We start from the raw sequence: 15,163 nt of genomic DNA on the forward strand, positions 1-15,163 counted from the left end.
ATTCCTTTATATATATAGCGCAAAGTTGTGTGCGCAAATTCTGCTCAATTTTAGGTTAATAATATTATAAAATTCATTAGTTAGAAATTTCAGGTCCAGTCAACTTTACGTGAAATTGATAATTAAGAGTCGTTAGATGATTTGACTGATTTGACTAAATTTTCATCTAAAGACTCTCAATTATCAACTTCATGTGAAGTCGACTGCACCTAAATTTTCACCAATCGACTATACTATGTGTATATTAAAATTAGTTATTAAAATCAGTTATTACTATAAAATATATATTAAAATATAATACAAATTAAAATAAATTAAATCACATATCTATTTATATTTTATACATAAATACATTTAATAACTGATTTTAATAATTAATTTTCACGTGCAAATAATAATTTTGTTATAATATATAGTGGCTTAGATATTCACATTATTTGTGTCGCTAATCATGTTTCTCTCCTACGCAAGAGTAGTATATATCAATCATAAAGGACAACTTGGTATTATTCACCTCCAAGCTAGCTATCTTATATTATTATTTTCGACTATGCTATGTTAGTATAAAATATACGTAGAATATAAATATATATTAAAAATAAATTAAATAATATATATTAATATATAAATATATTTAATGACTAATTTTAGTGTACAAATAATATTTTTGTATTACTTTATATATTTGACAACAATAGACAAAAATGATTGAATTCAACACGTTAATTAATTAATTCCTGTGATATATTCTCATGTCGTATATAGCTTAGCTGTTTTCTTTTGCTCAAAGTAACGTGGTAATAACATACAGTTGTTAATAGAGTTGGTTTTGAATTTTTTTTTCTCTAAGTTGATTTTTCTCTTGGTAGTGATTATTAACAATTATTTAAATAACGTGTTCTAAAAAGCTTAAGTTAACAACTTAATATTAAAAGTATAAAATTGAATCAACAAATAAATTAAAAAATTTAAGAAAAAAAATTAAATTATTTAAACTAATAGATAAAAAATTAATGATTCTAATTATTATTAATTAAAATGATACTGAATTTTTTAAACTAATAGAAAATATATATTTTTTAATTTTAATTTCCAATAGTTTAATTTAAGAAATTTAAAAATAAAATAAGAATTATTAAACTAAAAATAGAACAATTAGTAATAAAAATTAGGGCAATTTACTTAAATAAATAGAATGGCAGAATTCTTTACCTAAATGTACAAAACTGATTGTTGTTACGTGTATGTGCAAAAATGTACTCTATGTAATCCGTGGCAACCCACCACGGTTTACGAAATGTACATAAACCGTGGCAGGTCACAACGGTTTAGGGGCAAAAAATATTGAGTGTAAACCGTGGTAAGTCACCACGGTTTATGAAGAATGGATGGCATGCATAAACCGTGGTAAGTCACCACGGTTTATAAGGAAAGTGGCTTACACATAAAACCCGGTAACCCACCGCGGTTTATGTGTGTGTAGCTATATAAGTAATCTTGTCTAAATTTTTGTTAACAAGGTAATTATTTAATATAGAAAATCCAAACAGAACATTTATTTTTTTCCAAAGATAGTACTACTATATACATTTTTTCACAAAAATCCTGTAATTAAATATTTTGTTAGTACACTTTGTATCATGTTACATTAAAAATAATAAAAAAATTAACAATAAGGTATTAAACATATATATAGGATAGCATGTTACCAAAAATAGTATAAAGAATATAACAATATAATATAAGCTATAGCATGATCACCAAAAAATAATATGGGCATGAGTAATGGCAGAAAAATACAAAATCAAGAGTACAGAACTAAGAAAAATCATAAAATGTAAATCTCCATCTGTAAAGTAAAAATAAAAAAATAAAATAATAATCTCAATCCGAGACCATATAAAAAAAATAGTATATAGTAATACATAGCAATATATATGGCATATATTGTACTATCCTGTAATTATAATGAACAATAGTTATAATAAGCACCAAAGAATTATGATCTATAACTTGAGTCTGAACTTGCAGCTACTGCTCTTGATTCTAATGGAGTTATTAGCATTAAGATTATCCACAACAATCTAGCACCTAACCCTGAAGGTGATCTTGAATAGCTTCAACTTCCCAAACTTAATTCTCACCAGGTTGCTTGGCCTTCAACCGAAGAGGAACACTTCCACTTTGCTGCAGTTGTTGCTTGAATAGCCAATGGAGGGTGAGGATCGCTTGTACCGACTAAATGGCGTCGCTCATGTGGCATGATATATCGACGAAATGTGAGGCGTTTATTATGTGTAAGTTACTTATATAGCTACACACACATAAACCGCGGTGGGTTACTGGGCCACTTTCCTCATAAACCGTGGTGACTTACCACGGTTTATGCATACCATCAATCCTTCGGTTTATGCACGTTTCGTAAACCGTGGTGGGTTGCCACGGATTACATAGAGTACGTTTTTGCACATGCACGTAACAACAATCAGTTTTGCACATTTAGGTAAAGGATTCTGCCATTCTATTTATTTAGGTAAATTGTCCTAAAAATTAATAAATTAAAATACAAATCTTCAAAAATTAGAGGGAAAATTATTAAAAAATTTATAAAATTATAAATAAAAATTTAACTCGTAAAAAATTATTAAATTCGCAAAATAAAAATAAAACAAAAGTAGAAAAATAATATTATAAAATTTATAAAAAATGATAAAAAAAAATAAAACAATACTCTATTAATTTTTTTAACAAGTTTTAAAATTGGTATCGGAGTTAAGGTAATGATTTCAAGGATATAACAACATTTTATATTAAGAATAACACTTTTAATTATGTCACATATCAAAATTTTAATATATGATAATTTATTTAATAGACGAGATTAAGTATTTTTATTTAAAAATATTTAAAAAAAATTTAGAGAGTCAATAATTAATCAATAAAAGAAAAATGAGTAATTTTACATTATTAAAAATTGGGAGCCACATAGATATGCTTAAAACGTTTTTTTTTAAAGATATTTTTAAATAATTAAAATTCAATACATATAATTAATTAAACTATATTATTTTTATCAAAAGTATATCAGATAAATTGATTTGGCCAAAAAATTAATAAATTATATCTTAAATCGGTCTAAATTAATATTTTTTTATAAAAAATAGTTATAATATTTCTTTTATAAAAAATAAATAAAATATTCTTTTATATATATATATATATATATATATATATTAAAAATCCTAAATTCTAATCCTTTTCTTTTCTTTGTGTTGTTATAGAGTTAGAATTTAAGATTTTAAAATTAAAAAAAATATATAATAAAAATATTTTTGTTATTTTCTATAATAAAATTATTGTAGTCATTTTTTATAAAAAAATATTAATTTAAATCTGTTCAAAGTTTAGTTTACCAATTTTTTTACCAAATCAATTTATCTGAATTAATTTTGACAAAAATAATATAATTTAATTAATTATATGTATTAAATTTTAGTTATTAACAAACATCTTTAAAAAAAGACGTTTTAAGTATTTTTATTAAAATATCTCCCTTAAAAAATAAAAACAATAATAATAACTAATTGATGACTATAAATTATAAAACATGTTCAAATCTTCTATTTTAAACATCTTTACTTGAATTTCCACAGTTTAATTAACCACACCAGCTGTAAATACCCCCTGCAAACACGCATGCATACAAAAAAAAAAATAGGAAAAGGGAAAATAATATTAGTAGCATTAATCAATCATTATCGAGTGGTATTATCTTTACCTAATCACGGCAAGGGGACGAAAACGATGAATAATGTTTCTAATCAGTAAATCCCACGTAAACTAATATTTTGAAGTGGCCACCAATTCAAGGTCTTGATGCTAAACGTGTGAAGAAACGGAGTTAATATTGTTTTAAGAGAAAAACTATGACTAAAACAAGAGAAATCATCGTTCAATAATAATAATAATATACACATTAAAAATCAGAATTTACATATTTTAATATATATTCTACGTTATAATTGAATTGAGATTAAATAAACCTAATTCAACTTAGATCTAATTAAAAAATAGTTTATATTTATAAATTATTTTAGAGATTTTATTTTTAAAAGAGTAGAAATTATAACAAGAGTAGTTAAGAGCAAAAGAATTTTTCAATAATTTTTTTAAACAATATAAATAACTATTAATTAAATTAAAATACACTATACTTCTAAATTATTCGTCTAAATTCCAATATTAGAATAACTATCTATACATCTAATAAAATAAATATTCGATATATCTATTATTCATATTGTTTAATATTTTTATTGTAATCCTATACTTTTTCTAATTATTTTCATCATCTACGGTAAGAAACTATAGAAAATCACGTCTATCCACGCGATTAATTCAAAATATTTGTGGTGATTATTATGTTTTGATATACGTAGATTGATATGTATGTTGATGTTGCTTTCAAAAATTAATAGTTGAATCACAGCTGGTTAATGATGTGGAGGCTCAGCAGATCAAGTATGTTGCATTTGCATGCATGAGACGCCAGGGCACAATGAAAGGTTGCCACCACTTCAATTTTGATGGCTATTATTCCACCTTTTAATTTGAGTTGTAACTATGTTAGTAGCTACCTACATTTCATACTAACACAAAGTCAATGCCAGCATTTATTATATATTTATATACCATAGTAGTATTAATACTCCATACAACTTGAATCGGAGTAGGTAAAACTGATTTGACTTTTACGTTTGATCATCTTGTAGTTGCGGCTTTGGCTCTAATAATTAATTTTTTAATTAGAAGATAAAAAAAATTACTATACTAGTATATACAAAGCAATAATAGACTCTGTATATGTATAGAAGATCTCATTACGTAATCATTATCACCATTGATTGATGAATGATGATCAAGTATATGTATAGATCTCAATCATTAAATCAAACAAAATGTTACTACTCATTCGGATTTTGGACTTTAATAAATTGAGAACACGTCAAAGCCATTGAATTGAAATGCATATATACATCTAATATGATATATGTGTTGGGTTTTTCTCTCCTTTGTGAGGCCCAAGCCCAACATTTTGAGGGTGTCTCTTGCACCCATTGTGCCACAACCCTAGTTCAGATTTTTGGGGTCATTGAGAGTGAGTGAGAGTAGCCACCAAGTGAGAGAGAAGGGGAAAAACAAAATTCCCGTTTTTGCCCAAAGCAGTAAATTTCAAATATCAGTTTCTCAGTTGTTCACCGTTGGATCGGCTTGAAATTTAAACTGCATGTTCTTATCATCTTGTTCTTCATTCTGGTCGGTGGAGATGTTGATTGGAGATTTGCAGTGAGAGAAATTGGCTTCGACAGCAGCTCTGTTTTTTGGGTATATTTCATCTTCTTGCTTTTCATTTGTGAGCTTTGGTGCTTTGATGTTTTGGCTGGTTATATGCACATTTTTGTGCTTTGTTTGAGACTCTCTTGTACCTCATTTGATTATAGTGGAGCTATTTCATTGGTCTGGACGACTCGTGGTTTTTACCTCTTACCTTGAGGGGGTTTTCCACGTTAAAATCTCGGTGTGTTCTTATTATTGCTTTACTTGCTATATTTGCTTGTTATAGTTGCTGCCATATTGTGTTGTGAGTGCTTCCATATTGTTTTTGTGTTGGACATTTGTGTCGTTTCCGCTGCTAGGCTCTTTCAATATGATTGTTGATTTTTGTTGTAACTTGTCCCATGTATGTATATATTATGATATTATTCTGCTTATTATTGAAGAAAAAATGATTGATTAGAGATGGGTCCGTCTCTCTCCGTGCATTATATGCAGACACAAAAACACAGAATGGCAATCATTCAACTACATATGATTGTTGTTGTCACTGTCTCTTGTTGTGGCCTCAATTATTTATCAAAGTGTCACAATCCAATTACATATACATATTTCTGCACAGTATAGTATATAAGATGGAGCAACCTTCTGGGTGGTTCTATCAATGTATGTTCTGTTCTTCCCTCCGCAAATCACAAATGTTATTAGGAGCATGATTAAACGTGTGAATAAGTGTGGCTAGCGCGGTGCCATTAAATGAATGAATGATAGTACTATGCGTGAATATGATCCAAGAAGAATTCAAAATATATAGCACTACTTGCGATAAATATTTGTATGTATTATGTTCGTGTTTTAGAAACATTTACAACTACTTATTTATAATTTTATGGCTTAAAATTGAGTCATATTTTTCTATAATAATTGCATAATCGTATAGTTAACCAATTTCTCATATGTTCATTGAAGATATTGTCTGAATGCACAATACTTTTTTAATGAATTTGTAAATCAGTTTTATACGAGCATTTAATAACACAACACGAGCATCATAGAAAATAATAATTATTTTTATTGACCGCGCGTAAATAGTTATTTAAAAGGATGCACTAAAATTAAACTCATATTTAATTTGCTAATCTGACAAAAATTGAAAGGAGACACCTACTCAATTATGACTACCAGGTTGCATTTAAATTCTTACTGTGGGACAAAAATCATATAGAGTATAAATTTATTTATTTTTTTTATTTTGGTATGCAGAGTATAACTTTCTTTTGTCTTAATAAAAAAAAAGTAGTACTAAGAAATTTTTTTCACACAAATGACAAAATAGAGTTTTTGGTCTGTATTGCTTTACAAAAAAAGGGCCAAACACCCCAAAGCCCAAAGAAAGTAAATTAATTTTCAGTCCAAAAAATTCCACATTTCACAATATTCAATGGGCTGACTGATCCAAGATATATCATTTGGACAAAGCAATCCAATCAACGAAAGCAAGTTTGTGAACCGGGTCGGGTAGAGGGTAGGATTTATTTTGCGGATCTGGGCCAGCCTATGGTCCCATCTTTGACCCAAAAAAAAAATTTGTTTGAGAAGTGCTACCCACGAGCGACGCATCCTTCTTGGGTTCTTCCTTCTGTCTCCGCCCCCGCCAGCTAGTGGTGTCTGAATTACAGCACCGCCGCGCTCTCCCCCTCGCAGCCATCTTCTGTGGATGCACATCTCGCAGAGGTATGTCAACTCCCTCCTGCTATTGTTCCTTCATCTTGCTACTACTGTTTTTTTTTTTTCAAATTATTTTTTATCCTTTTTCCTTTGGTAGCATTCGTGCAACTCCGTGATTTTGTGTTTGGTTTTGAACCACTAAGCTCGTCAATTATGAGTGATTCCCTTGGATTGGATGTATGGTTGAGAATTTTCATATTTCAATTTGTAACTTTGATGATTCCGAGCTCAGTAAGTTTTGGGAGCTATCGCGTATCTCTTTTTATGTAGTTTTTCTGTTCTACACTATTTTTCATGCTTAATTGTTTTGGTTTGGTGTTATGCAATTGATTGTTTTTGTAATTTTTACCATTGTTCTTATACAGGGATTGCTACAGTCAAACAATTTAGAAAATGCTTTCTGGGGTGAAATTCATTCCTCGTGACCAGGTAAGTAGGGTTTGCTTATCTATCATTGCGCCTTTGTTGTTATTTTCACTATTTCTTCCATTTTCTCGGATTCCATCTGGGGTGTGTGGCATGCCTGATTGTGTTTGTATTTCTTTTGGCTTAATTATGTGTCTGACAGATGCAAGATGAGGACTTGGTTTCTAAATCAGATATTAGGAGGAGAAAAAATAAGGGAAAAGGGAAGAGTTCTAGGAACAGCTCTTCTGATGATGAAGAACTTGAAAAGATAAAGAAAGGTTCTAGGAAGAAGTGGTATTCATCAGATGAAAGTTCTTCATCAGAGTATGAAAGCAACCAAGATGAAAAGAAGAACACGAAGAAAGCAAAAAAGAAAAGGGATGATGGTTCATCAGATGATTCTTGTAAAAGGTCAAAACGAAGATCAAGATCAAGGAGTGGGAAAAAAAGATATTCATCTGAGGAATGCTCATCATCCTCTTCCGATGTTAGTAAGGATTTCAAAGATCGAATGGGGAGGCACCAAAAGACAAACAGAAAACACGGGAGTAAAAAGAGCAAGGTAAAAGGTGAAGCTGCAAATATTGCAGCAGATTCTATAAGTGAGAATGAAATTTCAAGAAAAGAAATGGGATTGGATTGGATGCTTAGGCCTGAGAGTAAGGGACCAACAGTTTCAGATACAGTGGAGAAATTGCCAGAGGAAGATCCTGTTGAGGAGGTATGAATCAGTGTCGATAATTTTTTGCCCTTTAGCTTCTCGTTCTCCTGTTCAGTTTTTTATTTATCTTCTGAGTTTTTGTTGTTTGTTAACATCTTGTTGCTTACTTGAATTTCGTCTTATTAAACAAAGTTTGGTGGTCTCATTTTTTACTATACCATAACAAGAATAAAAATAAAAGGACAAATGAAAAGGGAAGGCAAAAGGTAAACTAAATAGCATTAAATATGAACAACAAATGCGAGCAAAGAAAAACACGTTATTATATTTCATCACCCCAGTATAACTTTTCCTGAAAATAAATATATGAGAAGAGCAAGTTGAAATGAAGAAAGCAAAGAAAGTGTATTAAAAAAAATGTTGAAAAAGCTTTCAGATAACAGGGTTCAGTAAGAATGTACCTGCTGACCTTTTGGCTTTTCTAAATGAGAACAACGAGTATGTTGACATTTGCTAATATTATTCACAAAAGTAAATTTCCTGATTCTTACCTATGATTTGATTTTGCTGTGTGTCTACAACCTATTTGGCTCATCTACTGTTGTATACTTTTGTTTGAAGGAATAATGATTGACCAATATTTCACTTTGCTTTTGACACTTGAATAGGTGAAGAATATTTCCATTTTGTTTGCAGCTTGTCTGCTCCTTTTATTCTCATGGCTATTGTAGGATTAAAAAGACTGAATATTTTTTTTTCTTCAGCCAATTAAGGTGAATCCTAAGGAGTTGAATCCATATCTGAAGGATAATGGAAGTGGCTACCCAGAAGAAAGTGATGGGACTAAAGTTGGTGCAGACCGACTTTTATCTGCTTCCCTTGTTGGGGATGGGGGAGCAAGTTGGAGACTTAAAGCTTTAAAGCGTGCACAAGAGCAAGCAGCTCGAGAAGGGCGTAGCTTTCCGGAGGTTTTTTTTTACATACTTTCCAGATATTTTTCATTTGTTTTGTACTCACACACGCTAGAAAAATAAATCCTAGTCCATCTTTTAAAATTTTGGCTTTTTGCTATATGGATACACACAGGTTGTAGCTGAGAGGTGGGGTTCTCTTGGTGACTTGACTGCATCTGTTGCATCAAACGCAGCTGCCCCAGCTCGTGCTCATCTACGTGCCATAAGAAGTAGGCAAAGAGGTGAAACAGAAGAGAAATCAGATACCGATAAGCAAAGCCGAAGGGATTATAAAAGGGTAACAAATAGAGAACTATTGTATTCTTCTTTGTTCAATGACTATTTCTTCAGAAACTTATTATAATATCAAACTCACTTTTGTTGAGACCGTGAAGTATATTCCGTTTCATTTCACTGAATTTTTATAATATAACAATAGCAGGACTACTTGAAGGATGTTTCTGTCCGGCATGGTGAAATGAAAGCACCTAAAGTTCGAGATTCTTTATCTTGGGGAAAGCGAAAAAGTCAACATTCTGCTGAGGGAGCTGCACTCATTTCTGCAGCGGCATCTAGCCTAAATAAATTTTCTAATGATGGAAGCTTTATGCGTGAATTTGTTAGCAACAAGAGTAGCAATTCTGATGGTTCTGCTGTAGAAGGTGTTGAGCCAGTAAATGATTCATCTGAAGCAAATGCACCTGGCAGTAGCAGTGAAGTGGTGAAGACTGGGATGACTGCAAACCAGCTGGCAGCGAAGGCTATGCAACTTCGTTTGAAAGGAAAGCACGAAGAAGCCGAGAAACTAATGGTGAGACCATAAAGTCATTTAATCGTCAAGGGAGCACGCCTTTCTAGTTTCAGAATTACTTTGACTGTATTGTTTTTTAATTAGTACTCTTTTGGTGGACAGCAAGAAGCAAAGATTATGAACACACAACAGGGAAATCAAGCTCATACAATTAGATCAAGATCTGAAGGGGATTCTAGCAGGTATTTTTACTATCTTGAAATCATACATACTCCCCCTCCCCCCCCCCCTCTCTTCCCTTTTCCGCCGGGGGGGGGGGGGATTTGTCATTTCTTTATTTTTCTGTGCAACTTTCTACGAATGTGGCTGCTAGTGTGTTCTTGTGTGTGTGTGTATATATATATATTTTTTTTTTTAATTATTTTCTTATGATTTCTTTACTGTGTGTTTATTTTATTCAAGATATGCTACACAAAAAGTATATGCTCAACAGAAAAAAGGAGAGGATGATGCTGACATGCATCTTGCTCGCAAGATCATGCAGAACAAGCAGTTTAAGGTTTCTAGTCGGGCCGATGATGAATATGACTATGATGATGGTCCAAGCAAAAAGAGTAGAAAGACACGTGCAGGTGATGATGATCACAAGATTATTCAGAAAAACAATCGTGAAAATCGATTCTTGACTCAGCAAGAGCGCTGCCTCTTTTGTTTGGAAAATCCAAATCGGCCAATGCATTTGGTGGTATCAATTGCAAATTTCACATATCTTATGTTGCCACAGTGGCAGCCTGTAGCACCTGGCCATTGCTGCATTTTACCCATTCAGGTGAGCTTATTCTACTAGTGTTCGTGTTCCTTTCAAAGGCTAGGCCAATTGAAAGCAGTATTACCTTGGATTTCACTTGACACAATCACTTTACAGAAAATAATAATAAAAAAATAAATAATGGAGACGATATTTTACTAAGATTCAGCTCTTGGAAGATTTTCCTTTAGGATGAGAACCATTCCTAAATAAAAGGTGTGAATGAAATGTTGAAATGATCATAGTAATGAGGAGTGTATTTGATGCATTCTTCTGGAAATTGGGATGGTGACTTGTTCAGATGGATGAAGACCTTCTAAAGTGAGGAAGTTGGTAAAGTGGTAATGTGAGGAGTTAATCACTCTTAAAATAAGATAGTGGGGCACACACTTCATGGAAATTACAAAATCAATGGTGATTAATTCTTCACTTTACCAACTTTCTCACTTTAGAGGATCCAAATTCGGTACGATTAATTCTTATATTAATCCTAACATTTAAGTATCATATATTTGATGTGAATTTAAAGAAGGTCCATATATTTTTGAGCTAGTTGATTTGTGCCATAAGGAGCTTTTTTCTTTTATTTTGTTACTAAACATTTCCAACTTTGTCTTATCCTTTTATATTGCAGCATGAATCAGCTACAAGGACGGTGGATGATAATGTGTGGACTGAAATTCGAAACTTCAAGAAATGCCTAATAATGATGTTTGCAAAGCAAGAGAAGGAGGTGGTGTTTCTTGAAACCGTGATGGGATTGGCACAACAAAGACGACATTGTATGGTCGAGTGCATTCCGTTACCCCAAGATATTGCCAAAGAGGCTCCTTTGTACTTTAAAAAGGTGAGATGTCTAACATCATCTTAATTTGTAATCAATGCTTTTCAATGTTAAATGATCTGGGTTTCTTCATTAATTTTTTTGAAAAAAATTTCCTTGTTTTTCTTAGAGATTATAATTATAATTATAATTATAATTCTTCCACAGCATCTATTGAAATCGATTTGATTTATTATCTTGTGTGGTTGCATGGGCCATGTCAAATTGAATATTGTATTATTGTTGAATCTGTCCTGACATTGTGTTCACCATAGGCAATTGATGAAGCTGAAGATGAATGGAGCCAGCACAATGCTAAGAAACTTATCGACACAAGCCAGAAGGGACTGCGGAATTCGATTCCAAAGCACTTCCCATACTTCCATGTTGAGTTTGGACTAAACAAGGGTTTTGTCCATGTTATTGATGACGAGAAGCAGTTCAAGAGCAACCTTGGGTTGAATGTAATAAGAGGGATGCTGAAGTCTGCCGAGGAAGACATGTATCGGCGTCGACGGTATGAAGCGGTGGATGTACAGAAGCAAGCAGTTGCTAGCTTCTCTAAAGAGTGGGAGCCTTTTGACTGGACGAAACAGCTTCAAGAAACATCTTAACAATGATGTGAGTATCAAATTGCAATTTTTGGATGGAACAAATTCCAAATCAAGTTTATGATGATGATCCAACAGGATGAAAGGAATTCTTGGTGCACTCGTATGAGTTTGCCCTGATAACTTCTCAGCAATACCTGCACGATCACATTAATCAACCTATCTCTCTGTACAGTTCGTGTAACTGCATGTGAAATAAAGTGCTTAAGCTAATACATAGAGAGATGAATGAAATATATAAAAGTCTAAACTCTTTTTTTCAATTATCTTTCTAATTTCTATAGGTGCGGCTTGAATGTTTAACCAAAGTGGAATACTCTTTGATCCTGGTCTTGTGATTTGTGAATAGGCTTGACTGACTAATGGGAAATGATTACTTGGGAGCTGTATTTTCCTGTTTTCGTGGATAACCATGCAAACCAAACCGTTTCTAAGTGGTTAACAATTTAATGAATGTTAACCCAAGTTTTTAAAAAAACTACCAAAAAATTGAAGAGTAATTTCACTTTTTTTTTTCTAAAAACAAATGAAAGACTTTAATTAGGAGGGTTTTTTTTTTAATAAAAAAATGATTGTAGAAAAATTTTCCACAGCATAGTTAAAATTAAAATATAGAGTAAATGATCAAATCGATTCTTAAAAGATCACTCATTTTTTAAATTGGTCTTCGAAAGAATTTTTTTAATCAAATTTGTCTTTTAAAGATTTTAAATTAGTTATATTATTCTTTTTGTTATTTTCTGTTAATGGTGTCAAAATTTGCTAATATGGCACGTTAAGTGAAACCCAACATACACCTAAAAGTGCTAATTGACTATTAACATAATAACTTTATAAAATTAGATCAAATCAAAACCTAATTGAAGAAAGAAATTGAGGCATTGAAATGTCTCAATTTGGAGTTAGTTTGATATAATTTCATAAACTAATCATATTAATAGTCAATTAAGATTTTTATGTATCTGTTGAGGTGTCATTTAACCTACCTTATTAGCAAATTTTGACACTATCAACAAAGAAAGTGGCGGAAGGACTAACATCACAAACTTAAAATCTTTAAACGACGAATTTGATGAAAAAAATATTTCGAAAACCAATTTAAAGAATCAGTAATCTTTCAGGACTAATTTGACTATTTATTCTTAAAATGTATATAAAGAAGATCAATGAACTAGAATTTGATATACTATTTTTACATATTCATTTATGTGTTTAGATGATTGTTTGAAACTTCGAAGAGTTGAAATTATTTTTTTTTTGTGGTTAAGTGATAACTGTTAATTATCTGTGTAAACACTAGCAGTACACGAAAATTAAATTTTTAAGATAATAAGATATTGTTTTTTGTAAATAAGATAGTAACATTCGTATTTATTACATGAAATTCATAATTTGGTCAACGAAAAATAAATTTGGAGGGATTATTGTGATTGTGATGCTGAACAGCCCGGCCCAAGAAGAAGAAAAAGTAGGGCTCCACTTTGTGGCTATATAAATGCATAGCAAGTAGTGTTCAATTCACTTTCACTCTAGTTTCTACTCTCTACTTTCTACTGTGTTTAGTTGTTTGTGACTTTGAGTATAATGATTCATTCCATCCTTTTAATCAAGGGAATCACAGTTGAGTTGAGTCTCTCTCTCGCTCAGAATCTCTACTGTGTTCCCTTGATCAAATAGATGTACTGGATCACAATCACTCCTGGTAGAACGGTTCCTTCTGTATTCTCTTGGGGTTATTCTATTCTACGTTACTCTTTCTCCTATGTCGAAACAATTCACGTGTTTCACATTGCACCTGATCAAAATCTTTTTGTTTTTTTTTTGAACTTGAACAAAATCTATTTCTTGTTGCTAAATCATCATGATCTGCGCGTTTTATTCACATGCGCTCAATCTCTTGTTTGTTTGGGGGTGAAATTTTAATCTTCGGTAATAAATTTTTATAAATTTATTATAAATAAAAAAACTTAAATAAATTTTTTAATTTGGGTATATTAGTGACCGATGGATAAGAGATGAGAATTTCGAAAATAAATCTAAAATTAACAAATTATAGATATAAAATATTTCATGGAGAGAGGACGCTTAAATTTTGTGAAATTAAGCTCGCTTCTCCTTAATTTTTTCTTAGATTTGTTTTTCTTAATTCATTCCTTTTTATTTTAAATGTAAAAAATGCGTCTATGCCGCTATGCGCCTCCTATATCCTTTCGTTATATTTATTTATGGCTGATTTGTATATATGTCGTATTTATTCGAATTCGATTTGAAAATTGTTGATATAGATCTAATTCCTATATTTATAGGATCGGGTTTTGGTTAACTTTTATGTAGGTATTCACATATTTGCAGGTATTCGAATATTTGCAAAAATAATTAAGTAAAAAAATTTTATGTTTTATTTCAACTAATAATTATCATATATATTAGATTATTTTAATTTTATTATTTATGATAATATATTTAAAATTGTAAAAAAAAGAATTTTGTTAAATTTTTTTAAATAAAAATGAACTTTTTAAAATATTTTTGTGTTTTGCATATATATCCGATATTCAATTCACAAATGTGTGGACGATAAGATTAAAAATTGCAAATATTGAATCCAATTCGATAATTTTAGTGTGAATCCGATCAAAATTTTGGCTATATTTAATCCGATCCGCATTCGCCGTGACGAGTGGCTTAGTAAAAGAAGAAACCGAGAGATGGTTGCTTAAGTTCCAAGATGGGTTCAAAAGTGGTGCTGGCAATTTGATATGTAGAAGAACAAAAGAAAAAGAGTATATTTTATATTCCAATTAAAATATCAGTAAATCAAGGGAGAAGAGGCTTAGACAAACAACTAGAAAGGTGAGTGTAATTGTATTTTAATAAATTTTCAATTTAAGAATAATCAAAATTACTTCTATCACTAATATTGTCCTGATGATTTATGCATGCATGATCACCACCATTAATCAACACACAACGAAACAAAGGAATCCAAGTAATCGGAATGGAGTAGAATAGACTTGGAATTGAAATTTTCGTCTGTCACCCAGTTAATACAAGCTAGTTCAAAGGAATTGATATGAAATTTTAAA

General features: G+C 31.0%; 1 protein-coding gene across 2 annotated transcripts; it reads left to right on the forward strand.

Moving 5' to 3' along the window:
- Positions 1-6,892: 6,892 nt before the first annotated feature.
- Positions 6,893-12,466, forward strand: LOC112711985 (uncharacterized). 2 transcript variants are annotated; one of them, XM_025764748.3, is made up of 10 exons: positions 6,893-7,068; positions 7,428-7,491; positions 7,631-8,191; positions 8,896-9,099; positions 9,218-9,382; positions 9,524-9,895; positions 9,998-10,077; positions 10,298-10,664; positions 11,278-11,490; positions 11,742-12,466. In XM_025764748.3, exons 2-10 carry the CDS (start codon positions 7,456-7,458, stop codon positions 12,078-12,080), a joined length of 2,337 nt encoding a protein of 778 aa, XP_025620533.1. In that variant the 5' UTR covers positions 6,893-7,068; positions 7,428-7,455; the 3' UTR covers positions 12,081-12,466. The 2 variants fall into 2 exon arrangements, with proteins under 2 accessions (XP_025620533.1, XP_025620534.1); XM_025764749.3 differs by having other exon boundaries at positions 9,527-9,895.
- Positions 12,467-15,163: the final 2,697 nt, after the last annotated feature.

Source organism: Arachis hypogaea, chromosome 9 (assembly GCF_003086295.3).
Source record: "Arachis hypogaea cultivar Tifrunner chromosome 9, arahy.Tifrunner.gnm2.J5K5, whole genome shotgun sequence".
Lineage (NCBI taxonomy): Eukaryota > Viridiplantae > Streptophyta > Magnoliopsida > Fabales > Fabaceae > Arachis > Arachis hypogaea.

Bases quoted from the DNA above. Each gene is read 5' to 3' on its own strand.
- LOC112711985 (XM_025764748.3), top strand. From the start codon at position 7,456: ATGCTTTCTGGGGTGAAATTCATTCCTCGTGACCAG. The intron at 7,492-7,630 runs GTAAGTAGGGTT...TGTGTCTGACAG, and splicing joins AATTCATTCCTCGTGACCAG to ATGCAAGATGAGGACTTGGT. The intron at 9,383-9,523 runs GTAACAAATAGA...ATATAACAATAG, and splicing joins GCCGAAGGGATTATAAAAGG to CAGGACTACTTGAAGGATGT.